Here is a 24,507-nt window from a genome sequence, read left to right as displayed (position 1 = left end):
TACCAAATACATAGACTACTAAAGCTGCATTCGGCAATACTATTTGAACTATTGGGTCCTCAATGCTCTTCAACGTCGTACTTTATTTGGTCTTTTTAACTCTTTTGAATCGAGCGCCACTGATTAGTCTTTTGTGGACGAAACACGTGTCTGGCGTACAAAAATTTAAGCCTGTTATCTATGATGAGTATTATATACAACCACTGGGTAGATGCCAATGCTTGTTGAGGTTTTCTTTTCGATGGTATCACTAGCTCAGTAGTCAGGACGTCTGTGTTTACATGCATTATCATTGATATGGTCTTTATTATGAAATAACTGTTTACAAAACTTTTAAATTTTCGAAACACTAAGGATTTTGTACCCCAGGAATAGACTACCTGAGGTGTATTTGGTTTAAACCACAAATTTCACTCTCAGTATAAACATACATATGCAACTGGAATAGTTTTAACATTGTAGGGTCTTAATATATGTTAAATAAATACATTTCGTGTTTCAGAAAAGTCAAAACTGTCCTCAATTTTGATGTGCTATTATTTCATACCTGAACAAGATGGTAAAATAAACAAACACCTGAACTTCTTTTGGAATTATTCACTCAGTAATACTGTAAAAACCACCTCAATGTGCAGAAATCTATTACATGTATCCCTCTATTGTCCATACCAATCAATTACATTTCCATACAGCTTTTAAAATTGCACAGGTTTGTCTATGCTCAGAGTTAATGTCTTTGTTTATTCACGACTATGTTTGCCGAAGAGTTATGATGAAAATAAAAAAAAGTAAATGCGATTTGGTCGCCAATCCACGAGGATGTTAACAACTTAATAAGTTTCAATGTAAACGCGGCCTATGTCTTATAGGTTTTAATTTTCATTGAATGGATACACTAGTCCAGTAAAGATGACTAAATGTAAATCATGAACGTATGCATTTGTACTTCTTCTACCATATTATTATTGATAAACCCTCAGAATATCAATATTAAAATTAATCAACTAGGAAAATACGTTACCTGAAATGGTGTACTTTCAGATGACAAAGCAGTAAATCCACATATATCACTGAAGTATATTGTCACGGAATCAAATGATTCTGCCTCTACTTCCTTTCCTCTTTTTAACTGCTCTGCTACCAACCTAAATGACGAACAATGTGTATGTCAGTGTCTGTTATATTTACAAGATGATAATCATGTCAGGCTATGTTTAAGATACTGTGTTTCCTTTTTGATTTGAAATCCTAATTTAATCAGGATGGTGGCCATACCACCATGCATAGTAGGTAATCGTTATGTATTTGGTTTTGTTTTTGCTGACTGAAGTCTTGTTTATATATCATATCGGTATTTGTTTAACAATCTGGACCGATAGACTTCATAAGAAAATTACAGTGTACAATGTAAATAAACATCTGAGAGTATTAACACTAAACGTGGCCTAAACAGAACTACACTGAAATTTCATGCGTATGAAATTATAAGCCTGGTATCTAAGATATCAAAGGTTCTTTGATAAGTTTTTATTAAAGGCAGTTTGGAAAATTCACGTAATTTAGTAAAGTTACATGCTGGTGAATAAGAATTGTATTCATCGTAAACTATCTTACTTAGGTAACATCTGATGAAGTAATTCCTCAGTTTTCTTCTTTTCTTCAATCAGCTGATCTGTTCTTTCATCAACAAGCACTTCTAAGTTGCTGGCATATTTTTCCATTATTGCTATCATATTATCTAAGATATTAGCTTTCCTAGAAAGAAAAATTTAAACGACGTTCATTAATAAATGATGTTGCCGTTTTCAAATGACTAAAATTCTAGGAATAAAATATTGGTCTTCAGCGTGCTCCAGAAACACATCCTGTGCGCAAAGCAAATAAACCTATCGTACGTTTTTTCCCCTCATTTTAACAAAAAAACAGGGTATACTCACTCGCATTAAATATGCTATGGATATCTGAGAATACACGTAATATCTAAAGACAATAGTTAAGCAAGCCGTACGGTTGCGTATGACTAGTTACATCCACTTCATTTGAACTTTGGTGGACAGTTGTATCATTGTCAATGATACCACACCTCCTTATTTTTATATTGAACATGATACTATAATTGACAATGATTTCGCTGTGTAAATGGCGTTGAAACGCTATATAAACTGCTCGTCAAGTCGCGGGAGGTAGATATGAAATTCAGAGGAAAAGGGGGATTTAATGTTTTGTTCACTATCACGTAGGATAGTTTCAAACAGTTGAATTTTGATTAAGCTATCAATTTTTTTATCCCGTAAAATAATTTGTATACATGTATATACATTGCTAATTGATGGTCTTCTCCTATAAAATAAAAATAACATTGTTAAATTTTGAACTCAATCATTGACTCCTTTAAGGTAAAACAAAATGATTTTTTTATCTTCGAATTCAGTTTTGAATGTATATGAATTTAAATCTCTTTCAGGTAAGGTTTATACATCTTAAGTCACTACTATAAACAAAACACCAATTTGAAAAAACAGCGATGCCTTTGAAAAACTTGGATCTGTTGTTTAATAGTACAAGAATGTTCATATTTACCTCGACAATAGGTTTCAGTAAATATAACATTAACGTGTTCATAAGGTGTTATCCAACTTATTTTGATTTCTAAATTCATGATGTCCGTTAAAACACTGTCACATCATAAACAATTTATTTTTCCTTAACCAGACGACATGATCAAAGTCGTGAAATGCCTACTGTTCCTTACTCACATTCCTTTCTGCAATGATTTCAATCTCGTCCGTATAGTTTTCAAATCCGGACGTCTTTCCGGAACCTCATCCCAGCAATCTTTAATGACTTCCGTAACGAACTTTGGGGCTGTATCTAGTTCAGCTAGACGTGGACGGAAAGGAATGTCACCATCATTATCTCTCACTTTAGTTATAATATCTAAAAACAAAAGAAGCACATCATACTTCATTACTTCAACAGAGTATGACATTACATTGTCTGATAATATCTAACTGAAGTAATAAGAACTCTTTATTGATGTGCTTTGAAATATAATTTTTTTCGATGAAACTGATTTTTATGAGCCAAGCATCGCATGAAGGGCAGAACATGTGTACGCTTCTAGAGTCCCATTGATTTGATGGCAGTTTTCAGGGGAGTTAGGGACCCCAAGGGTCGAATAGGGCGTATAGATATGGTCATTTCTAGAGTTCCCCTGATCCGGCAGTAAACCGGAAAATGCGAAAAATTGGGAAAAATCGTCATTAAAGGGCCATAACTTCAATAAGGAGTCAATTGAAGATTTCGGTCATGTTTGATCTTGACCTATTGACCATTTTGGCTGTTTAAAGTTTCTTTCTATCTTTTATTGTTTTTAAGATATAAGGCAAAAACGAATAAAATTGGTAAAAATCGTCATTAAAGAGTAATAACTCCAATAAAGAGTCGTCTGATAATTTCAGCTATGCTGACTTATTCGTTTATCTTGTCTTGCTGATCATTTATCTAATGCAAATTTCTCTGTATCTATTATAGTTTTCAAAAGAAAAGATAAACATGACAAAATGACTAAATTTGATTTTAAAAGCAATAACTCCTATAAGAAGTCGTCTGACAGTTTTGACGTAAATAGAAAGCTGGTAGATCTCAACATTTTCAGCATATCTGCTCCTGTCAGATTTTCTCTTTTCATAGCGGTATTCAAGATACTTAACAGACAAAACATTCATTTTACCCCTATGTTCTTTTTTTTAAGCCATGTCGGCAATCTTGGTTGACAGACGGGGTCATCGGAATCCTTTTTTAAACTACATACCCCAATAATGATGGTGGCCAAGTTTTGTCAAATTTGGCCCAGTAGTTTCAGAGAAGAAGATTTTTGTAAAAGTTTACGGACGACGACGGTCGATGGACGCCAAGTGATGAGAAAAGCTCACTTTGCCTTTCGGCCAGGTGATCTAATAAGGAGATGTGGTATGATTGCCATTGAGACAAGTACCCACCAGAGTTCAAATTAAGGTCACTTGAACACTTCTTGTCAAAATTTATTTAAAATGCACAGCTTTTGCAAACATCTTATGAAATATAAGATGTTTGCAAAAGCTGAGCATTAACAGTGGTTGTTAGGTCAGCTTATATTATCAAAAGTGGAAGAATAAGTTTTCTCTAATGTGTTTTATTTGAAAATTAGAAAAGGTGTTTGATAATCGTCTCACTCTATCATCAGAATCTCCGTTGTTTAGTTCATAAAGAAACACATTAGTTTGTACACAACAAAAAATGCACTTTTTACAGTTTTTTTGTCAGTAAAGCATGTATTGCAATAAAAATACTACCTTGTGGAGACATGTCCATGTCGCCATATGGTCCCTTACGACCGTGAGTTTCATAAAGTATGATGGCAAAGGAATAAATATCGCCTTCTGGTGTACCACATCGGGGTCTCTTGTCCATACTAAGCAGTTCAGGAGCACACCATAAAAGATCTAGACATGAATTAAGATTTATATAGTTAAAGAATCTAGTGAAATGTTCGATGTGTTATTTGTAAATTAAGTACATTTCAAATCAAGTTAAAGTTCCATAATTATGCTGTCTTTCAGATCAAAACCGTTATCCGTTTCAAGCTCTCAATACATTCCATATTTCCTATGCTTTCCATTATTTTTATTTTTGGCCATATGTGGTCAAGTTGAAAAAATACTTTTGTACTATGCTGTAATAACTAGCGTCGCTCTTTTGGTGCTTCATGTGGAAAACAAAGTGCTAATCTTTATAACGCCTTCGTGTTAAATCTTTGTTTTAATTAGTTTCAAATTGATTGCATGTCGTCGAGTGGAGGAGTACAAAAAAGAAATTTGAGTGGAGGAGTACAAATAAAAAATTTAGATACCTACATGTATGTAATGAACTGATATTGTTTATAACGGAATTACATTTAAAATTAACCTTCAATCTTTTTGATTTAACAGTGGTTGTTATGTCATTGCGACTTATTGATAGAGGTCACGATTTAACAGTGGTTGTAGGTCATTGGGAATTATTGATAAAGGTTATGATTTAACTGTGGTTGTTAGGTCATTGCAACTAGTTTTTCCTGGACTAGCATCAATTCCTATATCTATAGTTTTAAATAATACTAAAATGTTTCTTTTATTATCATTTCTTAGGATATTGCACAAGATCGTGTTTTTTACACTGTTTATCCCTTAGCTGTAAAAAAAATACTCTAAATTATAGCCGACGATATCATAGTGTAGAAAACCATTATTCCAATATGAGCAGGTTAAGTACATCAAGCTTTCTTCCAAAAAATGTGAGTATTTTGTTTATATGGTATCATTTATTGTTTTTCTTGTAGCTTTGTTTTTGTTTTTGCTTTTTATTTAACTGATTTCAAAGAAATTCTCAACTGTTTTTGTTTTTATTCAACGCTCTTATATGTACAGTTTTGTATGCTGTTCTTTTGAATAACTACTATTAACATGTAGCTATCTATAGAATATTTAATGTTAACATGTAGCTATCTATAGAATATTTAATGTTTACATGTAGCTATGTATAGAATATTTAATGTTAACCTGTTGCTATCTTTAGAATATTCAATGTTAACATGTAGCTATGTATAGATTTGCTTTCTCATTAGATGTTTTAACATGTAGCTTTCTATAGATTTGCTTTCTCATTTAATTTTAGCATGTAGCTTTAGATAGATTTGCTGTCTCATTTAATGTTAACATGTAGCTATTGTCATATCTATCATCATGTCTATAAACATGATCAATATAATCCAACAGTTCTCACTGTACTCTGACCACACACAGACTCTTAACTGCTTTACACGTGTTATCTGTATTAGTAATATTTACTGTTGTAATATAATATCTTGATATGTAGCTTGTAAGAAAGTGTAGTTTGAAATATGTCTTGAATGAATACAGACCTATATATATATGCCCCATGCTAGAATATAACAGCTATATATAGAGTTGCTGTCTGAATTTAATATTAACTATTTATAGATTTGCTGTCTCATCAACATTTTCACCACACCTTTCTTTTTATTCATATGACATATCTGTTCCAATCTTTTTAAAGTTGTTATTTATCACTTATCCCTTTTTAACCGGATTTTTTTTTAAGAAAAAATAGTTCTATTGTCAATTGTATTGTCTGTCAACAACATATATTCACGTTTGTTTGTGCATTGTAACTGTTATATAGAGACAGCAAAGTCTGGTTAAAAATATAAACAGTAGAGAACATAAGAAATCAAGAACATTATTTAGGTTGGATAAATGTGAAGCTGTAGGAACAACTGAGTAGGAAAGATAATAGTTTTATAGTCATTTCTCTGGTGTTAACCTTTTGTATATATTTATTGCATTAGTCACATTTGTAAAATAATGGAAATACTTTAATGTCATTTAACAAAGTCCACCACATAGAGACGATAGTTTATGGAGAGCACACAACTTCACAGGTACAAAATCACTGACGTGGAACATACAAATACTGTGCACATCAAAATTTGATAATAAAAATCACTTTTTGCTGTTTTCTTTAATAAACTCCTGATTATCTTGCATTTTAGCATAAAAAATAGTTATGCGATTCATATAAATTAAATATTTCAGAGAATTACCTTCAATAAGCAAGTGGTTTTGTACTGAATTCGGTGCTCCTCTTAAGAATGTTATTTTAAAGGGATATACAAAAGCAATATGCGAAATGATATAATGAAAAAGAGGGATATAATTATGTTAGACGTTTTGGTAGATCAGTCTTAGCTCCAGTATCTTACCATTCATTTTCTTCTCTGTTTTAATGACAACAAACAATATTTTTTTGTTCGAGAAAAGATGTATTCATTGAAGCATGCAAGTATATACGAATTGCATTTGCGCCAATTTTTTTTAAAATGCAGTATTTCCATTGCGCAACAGGGTTGTATTTCATTTGCGTCAAAAATGATTACTGCTTTTGCGCCAATTTACAGATAAGATGTAACGGAAACGTTTTAATATATAAGTTGTATCCTGAATACGATGCTCATATAAGAAATGTTTTAAAGTATCTCTCCTCTCATTAGATTAGTAAGTGAGTTCATACTCATTTCTCATACAAAACTGAGTGTCATTCAAAGGCATAAATAATTCTTTCAGAGATAAATAGAAGAGAAAATACGTCTGTAATTTTTAAGACCTCACATTTAGGAAACATTATGTTTTTGAAAAACGGAGACAAATCGTATTGATGTACGCCAAAAAAAAAGCTGAAAAGCCAGAATCACAACATATATGAACAGGAAAACCATTATAAAAATTTTCAAAGAGAAATTAATCCATGTTTAATTTTTTCAATTTTACTTTATTACTATATGTAATTTATGATGAATATGTCATATTATGCTATAAAATCTATGTTGTAACATTATTATTAAAGCTATCATTTCAATATAAATCTATTATGTATACTATTTAACTGTATTATTGGCGCAAATGCAATATGGTTTGTGGCGCAAATGAAATTTTTTTTGTTGCGCAAATGAAATGTCAATTGGCGCAAAAGAAAATCACCGGGAAAATAATCCATACAAATAACAAATAATTTCTAAGCCATTATCATGTGATGGTGAAATAGATAAATTAAACTCATTAACATAACACTAAAACACTTAACCCTTTTTTTTGGTCAATTATTTGAAAACATCATATCATAATTCTTGAAATATAATGTAAAAGAACAGAAATAAAAAACATAAGGTATATTCTGTGTGTGAGTCTATGTTTTTGTGTGCATCCGTTGTATGGTTGAATTTTCAAAATTTTATGAAAGAATTAAGCTTTTTTTCAAAACAAACACTTTGAAGGCATACTTTCGAAACCCTTCTGCTACCTGCTTAAAAATTTCAAATACCATTTCATTTCAGATGTGGACCGGTGAGTAGATTATACAAAGATTATTTTTTCAGAATTTTACAAAATACAAAAGAATTCAGATTACTTCAAAAAAAAAATGTTTATACAACCAACGAAAAATTGTGTCTTTTCCCCCTGATGTCAACCTTTGACATCAAACAGTCAGTTTTATAATGAAATGGTGTATTTCATACGATACCTCAGTAATTTGTTTCATTCTGTTTAAACCAAATCTTAGGAGACAGATTAATAAAAACAATTTTGCTTGTTTCTGACTCCTATTTATTTCATGTATCAGAATTGAATACTATGTATTGAATAAAATATTGTTTAAACTAAACCAAATTGACTTTATTCGTTTTGGTGACATTTCACCTTGTGTGGCATAAAATATAAAAAAATCGTTCACATGCATGTATGGAGTGTCCTATGCGTAAATGATTTTTGTTAATTCGATTTTTTAATCAGACTGAGTGTTTAATATTTCCTTAATGAAAAACACTTGATTCTGGAGAAACATGCTAAACTCCGCCACATTCTTTATGTTCATGTTCCAACTCAAAAGCCTGTAATTTAGTGGTTGGTGATGGTTGCTGCATGACTGATATATATGTTTTTCGTTTATTGTTTAGTCATATTTCAGGCTGTTGTCTTTATTTTTGAATTGCTCATTGTTGAAAACCATACGGTGACCTAAATGTGACATCCTCGTACTATGGTAGCTGGTAGATAGTTGGGATCATACATACCACATCTTCTTATTTTATCTTCATCGTGTAATCTCGATATCAAAAATTTGGAAAGCCAAAAATATGAGATGCTTTTGAATAATAAAACTATGGCGTTCTATTTTTTTTTTATATAAACCCCTCTCATAAGTATTGGACACAGTTACTATTGCCTAACATAGATTATTATTATACTAGAGACCGGAAATACATTTTGATTTAAATCTTAATAGGTTAAATTAATTACTTTGAAGTGTGAATCATAGCTTAATTCTTATTCGGTATTTCATACCAGCAGATTAAATCCACATAATGATCTGCAAACATGCCATATAACAGTTTGTATTGCTTTTTTGTTCCGTGATTTGCATCTGGCAATTTTGTAAAATACCAATGAACTACATGTTATTATTAAATGAATACTCATTAAGCCGATAAAATGACATTTAATTTCAATCGAAGCAGGTTCTAATAAGTAATCAGTGCAGTAAGAAGTATATCTAAATTAAATTTGCTGTGACGCATTGACGCGTTTAGTGCAAATTACTTGTTTGTCTAATATTTCCTTCGTCTGTGTAAATATATATTTGTATACAATCAATGAATCTCGGTTGAATACAACATTGAATCGTGAAATTTTATTCTTGTTTTGTCTTCAAAAAAAGAACTGACACAAACTAAACCCAAGTCCAATTGTGCTTATAAACTCCGATGCTTATTAATATAAAAATAAGAAGATGTGGTATGATTGCCAATGAGACAACATTAACTCTCTACCAGAGACCAAATGACATAGAACTTAGCAACTATAAGTCACCGTACGTCCTTCAACAATAAGCAAAACCCATACGCATAGAAATTTATTTTGCGTCGGTTTTATGTCGTTACATGTTTAGTGTCTAAGAATACTAAGTATGCCACTAGCAATCAAATGACTATTAAAAATGAACAATAATTCCTATAATCGTATTATCCTACTTTACTGTTTAAAGTGTACCTCGTAATTCCCCTCCCAAATTCCAAATAAACTTGATTCCTGATAAAACCTAGAATTGTCATTGCAACCCATCATAATAATATAAGTTATATTAGGGTAAACACGACTGTAAAATCCTGTACACGTCTGATTACATCTAAAGACAACGAAGTTATTTCTTATGAAGCGTTTTTTTTCTAATTTTCATACTGGCGCGTTAATTTGAAAAATTCTTATGAAATATTTCAACTACATATTATTTTTAACATACAAGGTGTAAAACTGAATATAAAATAAAGTTTGACATTAACGGGGTATGTACACAAGGACTGATTTTTTACGATCTCTGTCGTGATACTTGAATCACAACTTACTTCTGCAATAAGCATACTCTTCCAAGTCTTCTATTGCTCCGTTTAGAAATTCACACATTCCAAAATCTGAAATTTTCACCACCCATCGACTATCTACCAAACAGTTTGAGGACTTCAATCTGCCATGGGACTTTATTTCAGTGCTGTACAGATACATGAGACCCTACAATTACAGTAAAGGAATAGATTTACACATTGTGCAAGCCAGCAAACGTTAGCCTGGAATTTTTCAAGGAAAATAAATCAGGATTCTTAGAAACAATGTACGATTACTTAGTGTTGATATACCATCACAAGACTTGCATTTAATACCTAGAAAAAAGAGGCTGAAAGTCTTTGAAATGGACTCACACAATCATACACTCACTCCCCTTTGAAATGACAGAGTCAATGTTTTGTTTTGAAAACCCCCCCCCAAAAAAAAAAACTTCAAACCACATATACTAATAATTGAGTAACAAAATTTAATTATTTGCATACTATAAATAGTATTTTGTAAAGATTGATTTAAACCCTGGTGTTAATTAAGATTGGAATTACGGATGAAAGACGACTGGTATATGTCTTTTGTAGGTATGGCAAAATTCATGTTTTGCTATGTCAAATAAAACTATAGGAAATCAAACAGAGGGAAAAAATAAAGATGTATTATGTCATTAGATGTGGACAATTTTCTGAATGTATCATTGTAATATGGTCATTGGTTGAGTTGGGGTTGAGGAAAAAATTGGAATCAGATTTTCGAGCTACTGACAGAAAAGTTATTTTTCAGATAATCAAAGGTAATAACTATTGAATTTTCAGCATAAAAAAAGGTGTAGATCCAAAATTAAGCTATATATAAAAGATATACAAAACGAAGATAATACTACGTTTCCAAATTCTTTTCTTTTGTTTTGCCAATACAAAATTATTTAAAACAATCATGCCATCCACAAAATACTGAGCTACCGGAATAGTTTTACCATTTATAACTCACACTCATTAGCAGAGGTATATCAAGTTTTAATAGCATTATCGAACAGTATCGAGATTAAAGATCCAGTAGCGCATTTCCAGAAAGGAAATGTCCTTAATGGTGCTTAAAAAAAATCCTTAATCTAAAATAAAGTAAAGCGGAAATAAGCGGAAAACAATATCTTTGATAGCGATATTGCTATGTCAACGATATATGACGGATAAACCTTTTGATTTTAACAACATTTTATTATACATTTTTGTGTTTGCCCTGAGATATTTTTGTCTAAAAAGGAGAACATGTCAAGATAACAATCAAGTCGAAAAAATGTCACAATGGTATCACAAATAATGTTTTTGACAATACACCGAGTAGACTATATGTTAGCATTTATAAATTAAAAAAAATTTAGAGAATCAGATAATGTTTTTTTCGTTTTTGGGAAATTTTGCATCTTCAAGCCGTAATCCAGTAATAACTTTACAGGACCAATATCCGTTTCAAAAGATTGTCCTTCAATAGGATATAGCAAAAGACAAGACATCCATTATTCATGGTAAAACATTTACCTTATATTTGACAAAGATATAAAAACAAATAGATAAAAACTTACTCGAATTATATCGAATACAATGGAAGCAATGAACATTGAATCTAGCTGAATGTCATCATTTTCTAGAACATCCTATAAAATAATGAAAGACTAAACACATATCTTACTTTATTATATCAAATTGTGTTAATTTTAACCAAAGCTATCCCACACGACACTTTTGTTTTAATATCATTAGCATGCAACGAATAAATAAACACTATTTGTCCAAGATTAGAAAGTTCGTATCTTCTTAAAACTGCCTTGATACACCAAATATAACAATTTAAACAGATGTCAAAGTGAAACTTTATTCCATTCTGAATGGACCGAGTCTTTCTATTTGAAAACTGAACTCGGACAAAAAAACTACATAAATCATTAAAACGAAAATGTTGGTGACCATGTGACCTTCAGGTTAAATCATTGTTTCTGAAATTTGAACGCGGTCGTAACAGTTATTAATAATGAGGTTAAAACATAAAATAATCACCGAATCGTGAAATTAAGGTCTGAAGACCTTCATGATAAACCACATGGTCGGTCTCTAAAACAGACATGTATAAGTAACTTAATGTGTTTAAGTATCTAGAGACTGAATGCGGACGCGCACATGGAAACTCCAAGAGAAGAGAATCATACCAAAGGAATATTCAACTAAAAAGTCGTTAACGAACTGACAATGCAATGAAAAAAAAACCATAAAGAGACCAAAAGACAAACAAGTCTACAAAAGACAAAATAGAAAACTAAAGACTAAGCAAAATGAACTCTCAACTTCGTTTAGGCGATTTAAAATGTCTAATTAAGTAAATATAGTTTGTTACTTGTAAAACAGTTTCATTACAGTTTCAATAAGTAAAGTTTTTATCAGAATTACTTTTTCCTGCATTATGACTTTTCAAATTGTATATATTTCTCGTCATATGAAAGCACCTTTTGTATTTAAAAAAATGTTATAATAGAGTATGATTAGATCGATTACTACAATTCGTCTTGAAAATGACATATGCTGTAATGTTTGAAATCTATATTTTAGGTGAAAAGTCTCGGCAACACTTTGTCTGTGTGAATTAAAAGCTTTTTGTAGTGACAATGGTTACCAATTTTAACCAAAATTCTCTTTTGTACTTCAGTAGATTTCTGATTGACAAAATCTATACCTGTAGACTTCCTTTTGAACAGTAAGCTGTGACAATCATGATCACCGGACTATCAATACAAGCTCCCAGGAATGGATTCAAATTATCATGGCGAAGTTCCCTCATCTATGAAAAAAGATTATAGTTTATTTGCCAATCATAACGACAACAAATAACTTCAGCAAAGTATTGAAGAAGAGTAAACAAACTTTTTTTCTACCTTACAACAGTGAATCAAACTCTACAGCAACAGCACACAGAATCTTGTAAACAATAATGGATATGGATTCAGTGCTTATTATTTAAGTTTCCAAAATGTTTATCAAATTAGAATTTTGCATTATTTAATTCTCATGTTTATTTTGTTGCAATGTTCAAAAGCTAATGAGAAAAAAAAACTGGCTTGTTATTTTATTCCATTTAAAGTTAATATAAGTAACCTTAGCAGATGTTACCCTTTTAATAATTTCAACGTTATAGAAATAGTTAAAAATGAAGGTAACTTATAAGTTAAAATAGTAAATAATTCATTACCGTAGCTCAGAAACCACAATAGGCCTTTACTTCAACTTATTAAAGCAATAACTGTAATAATTGCATTATATTATGTTTACTGTTAAAAGTACTAAAGGAAAAAAGTAAAATAAAACAACTGATTAAAGCAATTTGTGATACATATAATAACTATTTCATCATTATGTCTTGCTACTTACGACTTTCAATTCTTTTTGAATGTTTCTGGTAATCTCCACACTTTTCTTATTAACCATTTTTACAGCAACTATTGTTCCTTTCAATGTCCCAACACATGTAAAAAATTGTCTGTAATCCGTTTCGACTTGTGACCCCAGTGAGAGCTGGCTAGTAGCTCTGAACAAAGAGCTCCTCTACAAATAAATAAAAAAAATTTACAAATATATAACGATTGTATACCAAGTGTATGTTAAAAAATATATGGGAACCATAAAGACCATATGTAAGTAGTTTTATTAGTTGTGATTTCTATATTGATTATAAATCAAAAATAATATTGCACTGAATGGTGTACCTGACTTAACCAACACCTTTTTTGTTTATCCGTCTGTAGTTTTCTGTTTAGTGTTTTTGTGGACTATTGTATAGGTGATCATCTAGTTTATTTTGTCAGTGGAGTTGTCTTGTCTTCTATCAATTTAACGTTTGTGATTGACATTCAATCTTCCCTCAGTGGTATCGTCTCCCGATTTTGATATATTGATTTCATTTAAAAAAAATCTTTTTGAGAAGCTTTCTTCATTAGATACCATTCAGCACAGTGTTGACAAGATATTCAAGGCAATATTTGACCAAAAGATAATCTTATCCTTTAATAACCGTTCCATACGCGTGATGAATTTGTATAACATTCCACATTCTACCGTTACCATTTGCATAATGCATTAATACAATTGGCAGAAAGCCAGCTATCATTTTGTTAAACTAAACAAAAGACCCATAATTGCAATGATTAATCTATCTAGAGGTATCTAGTTTAAAGCCATTACTTTACAAATAAACTCATCATAGATACCGGGATTAAAATGTTGTACGCCAGTCGCGCGTTTTGTCTACAAAAGACTCACAATTTTCTACTAAATTTAATCAAGCTGGTCTAGAGGACATTAGTTTTCACATATTTATGAGTTATATAACAAGTAATGCAAATTTACATTACCACAGCAAGAAACAAAACATTACCCAAGCAATATTTCCATTAGCAAGGACTGACTTTGGAACTCCACATTGGTTCTCCAGTACAATATCTCGGCATTCAAGTTTCCATAATAAACTAGCTAATTCCTGTTCATATCTCCAGTTCCTTCGATAAAATTCGTTTATTGAAATGTCATCTTTGCACAATAAATATGACAGAGTAAGATTAAACTACATATCTTTAAACATTATGGTTGTGCTAAGTCAAGTTCTAATATTATTTATGAAATATCATTCAATATTCATGTAATTTACATTAAATAAACAAATGTACTTTCAACGATAATTTTTCAACAGAAAACCTTTAGTGTGATGGATAAGTTAAAAAAAATTCTAACTAAATCAAGTAACAAAAAAATTAAAAAGAAGTACAACGTTTCACCTCAAGAAAAATATTCTAGAACAATTTATGAATTTATTCAATAGAGACAACTTTTCTGTAATACATTTTTAATGGTAATAAAGACAAAAAACAAAAACAATTCAGACATCGAAAGCTGGAATACCGAACAAGGATCACTCAATCAATTAAATCCAAAACTCATGTCGGCTTATGAATTTTGAGTTACAAAAAATGTAACCAATTTTCCCGATTCATCAAACCATGATAAATAATTAAAAAAATTAAGAAAATTATCTAATCTTCATTTAACCTTACCTATAGATTAATACAGCTATAATAATTGTAATAAGGCAAATCCCTCCTGCAACACCAAACAATATCTCTGACGTGTAAGCTGAAAACAAGAATAAAATGACTCGAGTATTGTCTGGGGGAGTTAAATACCGATAAATACCAAGTTTGTTTTGGACCGAATGTACCGACAAGATAAGCGTCCTGATATGCATGAATCTCTCGCCATTAGAATATCCACTCGAAATAGGGCGCTAGTGATTGAAGACACACACACACACACACATCGTATCGGTCAACCATCTCTTGGTGGTGACCATAGAACTTATTTAGTGTCAATTTCAGTCTGTTTTTCTCGTTTTTCGGTTGGATCAGTTGTTTTGTCCGAAACACACCCATGTTAATGAATTCCGTATGATGTAAACTTGTACCAGAGGAACGTATTAACTAAGATATGTAAACGCCATACGATGGGACAAAGACGCCCTTTCTAGGATCGAATTTCATACTTCTGTACTCAGAAATAGTTTATGATAAGAATCTCTGTACTTTTGAACGATGGAACAATTGATTAATTCATAAATTAAGTATCTACGTTCTCGTAAATGACGTCTGCAGCAATCGCATATTCATAAACAGGAAATTTTCCATGACGCAACTTGGTACATTATCAGCAACAGTAGTTTACCGATGATCAAATTTCATAAATTAATTTAGGAGACAAATCAAAGTAACAAAACAAAACCAACAGTTGGAATGGCATGTACTCTGAACGGAGAGAGAGAACATGTCGATAGTGAGTTGAAACACAGACATTTTGTTTCTGTCAACCAATTTGTGATGGAAACTGTAAAAATTATGTAGTGTCGATTTCAGTCATTCATCATTATAACTCTGTTGAGCAGTTTGTGTGTAAGGATCATACCCCTGCCAATTAAGTATGTATAGTGTGAACATGCACAATCGTAACTATGAGTTGAGAAATGTAAACGCCATCCATCAGATTGAGCAGAGGGCTGTGAGAAATGGAAAGTTGACAATTTAAAAGATGAAATTATCACGTTTGTCATTGATTCTGGTTTGAAGTCGTACTCAATATCGAGGAAAATATCAAGATATGAAACAGACCTCCTAGTTTCGGCAGTGTCTTTAATTTCAATATAACAAAATTTCAAGTTCACTCATGCAAGCACTCACTGAAATGTGGGTAATTGAGTGACATATCATGAAAAGTTACCATCATGTTGAATGAAAGTATTACATATCAACATTCAGCGGTAGTATCCTTAATTTCAATATAAAATAATTTCGAATTCACTGGGAAATATGAGATGCAAGCACTCACTGAATTGTGGGTAGTTGAGAAACATATCATGAAAAAATTACCATCAAGTTGAATGAATGTATTACATACCAACATGCAGCCACGAATTCATTTGTTAACATTTAAAACAAGTAAAACCGGGTTCAACTATATTCAGGCCTCCAAGAAGGAACTATTACTGTAGAAATATGACCAAATTCAGCATGATCCAAGATAAAACAGAAAGTCATCTTGCTTTGTGAGTGTCCAAGTTACCAGAATTATATACCGAATACTAATCATTTAAAAATTGTATTACTGATCGGAAAACCAGTAATGGTGAAACCAATATCGAGTTCATGGTGTTTCAAAATAATATTTAAACAGCACAAAAAAAAAGTTTACAATTTGAAGATTTATATAGAGAAAGTGTAGCAATATCATTCCACAGCTTATGACTTTACACTAAATTTGTTGGAGTTGTACTGATTGATAATTTAGTTTCGTTTATTAATTAGTTGAAATTTTGCTTTCTACTAAATTTTAATAACTACGAGTACTCTTAGATCGAAACTTTGTGTATTTTGTTGTTTTTTTTGCTAGTGATGTTCTGCTAAGTACGGATCTGATAAATCAAGCCCCTTTCGACTGAATATACAGTTTGTAATTTTTATTTTGTGCTTGTTACAACACTCTCCCCGGTTTGGACATGTTTAAAAAATGAAAACAACACGTTATAAATGTAATGTGTCCGAAGCGCTTTTCTGGATTTACCTTCATCAGGAACGCTCAAAGCCGAATATTTGAAAGCCAAAGATGTATAAAACCTAACAGTTGAAGAGCTATATAAACAAAAATGACCTAAAATAAATTCGCTGCATTCTTTGTATGCCTGTAATCCAGTGGTAGCTGTATGTTACTGTTTACAACTATTTGTTTTTGTTAATTGTTGTAGTATCATTCAGGCAGTTGGTTTTCTCTTTTAAATGGTTTCATTTTTTTTTCTGGGAGCCTTTTATAGTTTACTCTGTGGGATAGGGTTTGCACAATGTTGACGACCGTACATTGAACAGTAATTGTTGATACATTTTTTGTATGGTTTTCAATTGATAGTTGTCTCATACATGCAGGTATTCATACCACATGTCCTAATTGTCATATCTTTACATTTCTTTGCATTAGTGTCTTCATGAACACCTGTAGATTTCAAAGTAAACGTTGAAATGCTGAATACTTGATACCCTTATAATTTCTGGTTTCTGTCATCTAGACAATTTGTCTGGTCTTATCTTTAAGGAATCATTTATATCAGGTAAATTCAATTAATTCAGCATGAATGCAATAAAACTGCTACGGTCAATAAATCCGATTATCATTCAGCAGGAGATTTTCAATAACCAATTCGTTCGTATAAACAACCTTTTTGTACTACTGATTTGTTTTTTTTTTTGGCAAATAAAATCAATAAAGCCATATGCGTAAGCCACTGATGGACCATCTTATTTTTATTTATGTGTTCCATTACTATGGTATCAAGTGACTCCTATATCATTGCAATTACATTCTTTTTCTGGAAAACCAATTACATGAAGTAAAGCAAGATGGCAGTCTGAAGTGAATCTGGAGGACTTTAGGATGACAAAAAATGTTCTAAGTACTATTATGAAAGGTTAACTACAGTGCTGTTAGAAAATATTTGCAGTCATTCATACTTAAAATTCCACTTACTGACAGGATGTATACATTTTTGACCCCGATATCCGCATTCTGGTTCGTCTATAGGTATCTTATCATCAGGCCATGATATTTCCTCGTTTTTGTAAAATGTAAATTTCTAAAATAAAATACATTAATATAAATAATTTTCAAGTTTTCTTTAAGAATTAATATTTGAATCAATTATCAAACAATTGAAAATTTGTTTCATCTCAAGGAAGATGAAGCATTTGATATGCAGACAGACATACATTTGTAAATCTGACTTAGAAATGAATCGAATGAACTGCTACAATAGCATGCATAGGTGGAATAGTGAATTAATTTACTATATGGTGGTCGAAGAAAAACCAAAGTATAGCCCATATAATGACTATAACAGGAATTTTACGGAATATTATCAATAAAGTTCACACGTTTATGAAATCTTTCGCTATGGCTTCAATAGACTCATTCATAAAGGTTTTTGTAATGCTTTGCTGTTACAAAACAACGTCTGGAATTTTTCGGAATATTATTCAGTTCACTAATCTATTTTTGAAGCAATACTAAAATTAATCTGTCTCTTTTTCTGCATTAAAGTCTGAACAGTTTGCCATCAGCAGTGTAACCATGATTAATTGGTATTTAGCAGTGTTGTCAAATTGAACATTGTTATTAACTTGTTACTCGGATAATCTTTCGATCGCTTAACCGGTTAACTGGTATGAAATCTAATGTTCAAAGAAGATGTACCCTAGGTGGTTGGCGATAAAAAATATGGTTACTTTTGTTTTTCTTCTGACCTGCAATAAAACACTTTCTAAATGAGGCGTCCTTTTGTCTGAGTGGATGTATGATTTCGCAGCCAAGTCAGGTCATAATGGGGACATTAAATCCGACTCCTCGTGTATACTATAGAAAAAGTGTTGCGCTCATCGCGCGTTGATAAACCTTGAAGCAACTCCAAGTAGGTGGCCTGTTGAAGGCTTAATTTCTGTCCTTATTAAAATAACCCAATTTCCCAGTAGCATTCTAAATGTTCTCCATGCCGGTAGAGCAATACTCTAGGACCTGCCCATTGAATTAATTGTTAATCTGTTCACATCCTTAACATGCATGAAATATATTCCACTGGACGTTACAACAATTAATCAATCAACATAACAAACAAATTTTGCATTTTACTTTCTTTTTAATCAGCATTTCGTTTAGAATATGCTTTTGCACGTTTACGTTCACGCAGTATTAAGTTACCATGAAATGAACAACTCGTAAAGTTTGATCAGCTGTTCGTTTCTTACAAAGGAATTGTCAGTTTGCTTCCGACTTAGGAGGAGTTTGAATATCCCTTTAGTATCTTTCGCCTCTCTTTTACAACTGTTCAATGTACGTTTTAACACACCTTTACAAATTATGTATACTTAAGATTTTGTCCAAAGCTGATACAAGACAAAGTGTCTTCGTGGTAATTAGGTAAAATTGGAATGTATTCATTGTTAATTAAGTCAATAATGTACTGGTTTATTGATCTCATTAAGTACCACGATGGTCATGTTCAAATATAAGTACTAGTATTTGTGTTTTTTGCGTGAACCCCTGAGAGTTCACGCATATAAATTAGTTAGAAATATAGTCTATGGAGGAATATTCGGAAGGTAAATTATTGTTCATTCGGAACACCAATTTATCTTATCTGTATAAGCTTCCTGCAATTAAGAGCACCTCCATACGGGGTATCTAAGATATTTAAAAACATGACAATAAAGAATTTTCACAGATCGCTAATTCACTTATCTAATATATGATAATAAACAATCTATAGATCCTTTTCAAACATGTATATTTATTGTATAGCTACATTTAATGCATTGCAAGGGTTTACTGACTTGAGCAAGGTTGACAGTTGTACCCTTTGATAAACAAGTGAAAGATAAATGGTCAAGATTTTATTATAACGACCTATGCATATGGTATCAAACATCTGTGTCTAGATATTCACAGAGGGATATTTTAAAATAGTGCTGTGGCTTCTACATAATGAGTTATAGTGGGCTTTGGGATTTGATTTGTAACAATAAAATCATTATGCATACTTGTCATTTTGACAAATCAGATAAAAAAAAATTGTTTCAAATGAAAATAAAACAAGTAAAATATTAAAAGACTATTCGTTAATATACATTTTTTACAACTTTTACTGTTTTCTTTTAACAGTATTCTCTATCAATTAAGTTATCTTGTAAGCTAATTAAATGTTTATTTAATTCATTGATGTCCCTATTATTTCTTATATTATTTACACACTGTAAATTAATACTCTCAAATGTATGTGTGTTTTGGATGTGCAATAGTGATTGGTAAATATTGATACATTTCTGTGTTTTAATATACGTGACTTTACATCAAGAATTCCATTATTATGGAATCGATCACCTTTGTACACTTCGGTATCTAAATAGAGGGTGGTAAAAAAAAAAGGGGGGGGGGGGGGGGTGTCTGAACACGGAAACACGTGAAATAACAAATCGCAAAAACGTTGCACGGAAAAAAACACTCTGAAAAAACGAAGCCAAGGAATAAAATCGTAAATATTTAGGAAAAAAGTACCAACAGTTATTACTCAGCCGTTCTTGGAGATCATGCAGTCATTATAAATTGTCATGGCGACCCTGCATGTGGTCACTTTTTAGCGTCCTCTAGTTGCATACGATTTATCATAGTAATACAATAGGCTATCAATAAATATCTTGGGACCAGTTAATTAGTTTACAATTTAAAACAATATCTCGGCTGACTTTGAATTAGTCCCGGTTTACTTTTTAATCTAATGCGGGACAAGCACGTGAAAATAAGAGTACCGACACAAAACACGGAAATAATTAAGGGAAAACATGAAGCACGCACGTCGAACCAAACACGAGAAAACGAGAAATAAAACGTCGAAACACGAAATCACGTGAAATAAAAAGGCCGAAAACGTTGCACGAAAATAACCCTTTACCACCCTCTAAATAGGTCATACTAGATGTCGACACCTCATATTAGAACTAAAGTAGATGGTCAATTTCGTTTGCTAGGTTAAAGAAATCTTCAACTTGCTCTAATTTGCCTGTGAAGACCATAAAACCGTCATCCCTATTGACAGTGTAATTTGATGTTTTCTCTCTATTTGAACTTATCTAAGATTTTAATGAATAGGACAGACAGATACAGATCTGTGCATGCATGTTGGTGAAAATATACCACCCATGGGCGCTCCTATAATGTGTTTGTATAACAGTACATTAAACTCAAATTCATTGTTTTTAAGAATTAATTTAACAAATGCAGTTAAATCTATTTTGTTGAGAATCTTTAAAGAGTATTCTTCTGTGTGTCAATTAATTCTAATGCATTGATAACAGTTTCTTCTAAATTATCAATGATCATATTTGTGTACCTTGACGTACATCGTAGGCAATAAGAATGCATTCTTTTTTGACCTTGTGTGACTCTATTTTATTAATGGAATCTTTTTATCTTGAATGTTAAAGTTATGCCTCTTCAATAATGGTTTTATAATTAAATCAAGTAAGTATCTCTCGCGGGAGAGTTGCATTTATTGATGATTGGTCGGTAACGAACATTAATGTGTCCTGCTAGCTGACCAGTTCGCAATGCCTCATTACTTATTTCTAGATTAATTTTATGAATTTTTGGAAGAAGGTACATGTGTTCCCTATGTTTTGAATCATTATTATTCTTTAAGAAATTATACGTCTGGGAATCTTTTTTTTTTTTCCTCATTGCTTTATATTTAACACTTCTCTCAACATGCCAAAATTGTAATGATTTACAATAAAAAGAAAATATTATCTTCCACACACATGACCATGCAAACACTGATATATAATTTCTTATTCAGTTGAATTAATAATTAGAATAAAAAAGCTCTAAGGTTCACGTATTGTCTTTTTTAAAAAAAAAAAAGCAACCTGTTTCTTTTTTATTTAGATATACATATTATATCCGATTAACCGGTTAATGATTTTGGTATTAACCGGTTAATCATTGACAACACTATTATTTAGAGAATTTTGGGTCAATGGCAGATCTATGATATAGTCTGTTTAATTTATTCACAATTTTTATAGACTCGGGACAATTAAGAGCTTGACATATTGTATAGACACCTATTTACTTTTGAAGACTGTACATCGTTCTCTATACTTTGGTTATTTTTGTCTTTGGGTCAGTGTCTCTTTAAAGGTATATCTAAAACTTTTTTTCCAAATAAATAAATTTGAATTATTAGGAATCGATTTACTACAAAGAGAAATAAAAATAAAAACACTGCACATAAGACTTAGCATTGGGTTCTATACATCGAGGTGTGTAGACCGATTTCTTATTGACCTAAAATTTAAAGCTAGTTCCTGATAATAGATAAAATACAATCGGGCTAGCATGGAATCATGCGTTTTTATCTTTATTTGGATACAATCGTAAAGATTATAAAATACAGATAAATATATGATAAATATGAAATATCACGTGTCCCGTTCGACGATTTATATCATCAACCGATTTTGATTCGGTCGCCAGTGATGAGTCATTTGTAGACTAAACTATCTATAAGCCTGGTATCTTTGATGAGAGTTTTATTTACAATCCCTCCATTTTCCCATGTGACATCTCTCAATGCCAATTACCACGTGACTTTAACTTGCATAAAATTAGAAGTATCATTAGGGAACTGTTTACGTTTCTGGAGCACTTAACAGAATTCAAACCCGATTTTTGATGGTACTCGTTTTGCTTAACCTTTAGTTTTCTGTGTGTTTTTTCTATCTTATAGCCATGATTTTGTTTCAATTTCTTAAAGTCCACCCCTGTAAAGTAGACTATTGTATGTTTATGGATAACCATGATTTGAATTATTTCAACTTTTATGGTCTTATCAAATTTGAACAATATAATTAACTTGTAACACAATATTAACAGTACTAAATTAACTGCAGAAAATTCGATTTGCGACAATTAAGGTCTTTTCAGTGATGCTCGTGGCCAAAATATTTGAAAAATATAAAACCTAATACAAACTTTGAAGATCTGATATACCCAAAAGGACTAAAATGTGAACATGTAGCAACATCTGGACAAGGAATAAATAATATGCATGAGGGAGACACTTGCCTTGATTTAAACAGATTTTGTAAGATTTACATCAATTATAATTAGTTATTTCAATTAAACATAGTCCGTATTTCTTGCCAGTACAAAAGTACTGAGCTACTGAATGAGTGAAAATAACACTATTAATTTCGTGCGACCTAAGCATTCTTCGGGATTTACATTCAACTTGAACGCTCAAACCCAACATCTTTTAAAGTCAAGGATGTAAAACACATGAACACGTGGAAGAGCTAATTGACCAAAAGAGACCTACATATAAATAGCCAAATTCATCTACAGTCAACTTGTGAGATGTTTTTGGATGATGATACACTAATGGACGTAAAGCCTACTAGCAGATATATAGACCCAGTGGTAGTTATAACAATAACGGTACCAATCATATTGCACCAGATGTGCATTGCGACAAGAAGTGTCGCTTCAGTGATGCACGAGGACAAAATATTTGTAAAATGTGACTTATGAAACTTTGTTCTTTTTAAAAATCTGCAATATATGACAAGATTTTATATAAAATTAAGGAGATGTGGTATGATTGCCAATGCCTCAACTTTCCACCAGAGATCAAATCACGTGGATGTAAGCAATTATACGGCACTATACGGCCTTCAAAAAACCCATACCGTGTAGTCAGCTATAAAAGGCACCGACATGAAAAATATGAGGAAAAAAGTAGAACAAAAATACCGACGTATACTCCAAGGTAAATTAAAAAAGGGGGAAGTCCATAAAAACATTTCAAACGAGAAAACTAACGTTCTAATTTATGACAATACAATTTATAAAAATAAATATGACAGATATGAACCAACGACAACCACTGAAGTACAGGCTCTTGAATTGGGACAGCAACGTCAAAAATTTTGCGGGGTTAAACATGTTTGTGAGCCCTCAATCCCTCTAACCTGAGACAGTGATGTAATACCATAACATAAGACCAAATTGTATAATCAGTTGTAAATGGCTCAACTCAACAGATCGGTTAGAATGACAAACAAAAAAGACTAACACAAAAAACAAGAAACACAAAGCACCGATATCATGTTCAGTTAAAAGGGCGTACATCGTCGAATTTCAAACAACATTACTAGTAGACACAAGGGTTAGGATGGTGTTCATAGAATAGAGAATGATCTCCAAAATAAAAAAAAAAAGAAATAGGGATAGATATAAAGAATATATATGTAAAGGTAAAGAATTCGAATCTGATCAAAATAATATTGGTTACAGCGATATAGGATTAGGAAAATACCGAAATCGTTCGTTTTCCTTGTATA

General features: G+C 31.6%; 1 protein-coding gene across 1 annotated transcript in view; it reads right to left on the bottom strand.

Moving 5' to 3' along the window:
* Positions 1 to 24,507, bottom strand: part of LOC127708142 (guanylate cyclase 32E-like) — an 89,000-nt gene that overhangs the window by 8,700 nt on the left and 55,793 nt on the right. Inside the window, exons 8-18 of the mRNA XM_052212981.1 lie at positions 18,086 to 18,191; positions 15,079 to 15,157; positions 14,406 to 14,526; positions 13,403 to 13,576; positions 12,711 to 12,815; positions 11,569 to 11,640; positions 9,998 to 10,160; positions 4,335 to 4,484; positions 2,757 to 2,937; positions 1,615 to 1,755; positions 1,022 to 1,145 (exon numbers count right to left, since the gene is read on the bottom strand). Coding sequence (XP_052068941.1) covers positions 1,022 to 1,145; positions 1,615 to 1,755; positions 2,757 to 2,937; positions 4,335 to 4,484; positions 9,998 to 10,160; positions 11,569 to 11,640; positions 12,711 to 12,815; positions 13,403 to 13,576; positions 14,406 to 14,526; positions 15,079 to 15,157; positions 18,086 to 18,191 — 1,416 coding nt within the window. The remainder of the gene's footprint in view (positions 1 to 1,021; positions 1,146 to 1,614; positions 1,756 to 2,756; positions 2,938 to 4,334; positions 4,485 to 9,997; positions 10,161 to 11,568; positions 11,641 to 12,710; positions 12,816 to 13,402; positions 13,577 to 14,405; positions 14,527 to 15,078; positions 15,158 to 18,085; positions 18,192 to 24,507) is intronic.

This window comes from Mytilus californianus, unplaced genomic scaffold (assembly GCF_021869535.1).
Source record: "Mytilus californianus isolate M0D057914Y unplaced genomic scaffold, xbMytCali1.0.p SCAF_7, whole genome shotgun sequence".
Taxonomy (NCBI): Eukaryota; Metazoa; Mollusca; class Bivalvia; order Mytilida; family Mytilidae; genus Mytilus; species Mytilus californianus.
This window is presented reverse-complemented; position numbering and strand designations above follow the sequence as displayed.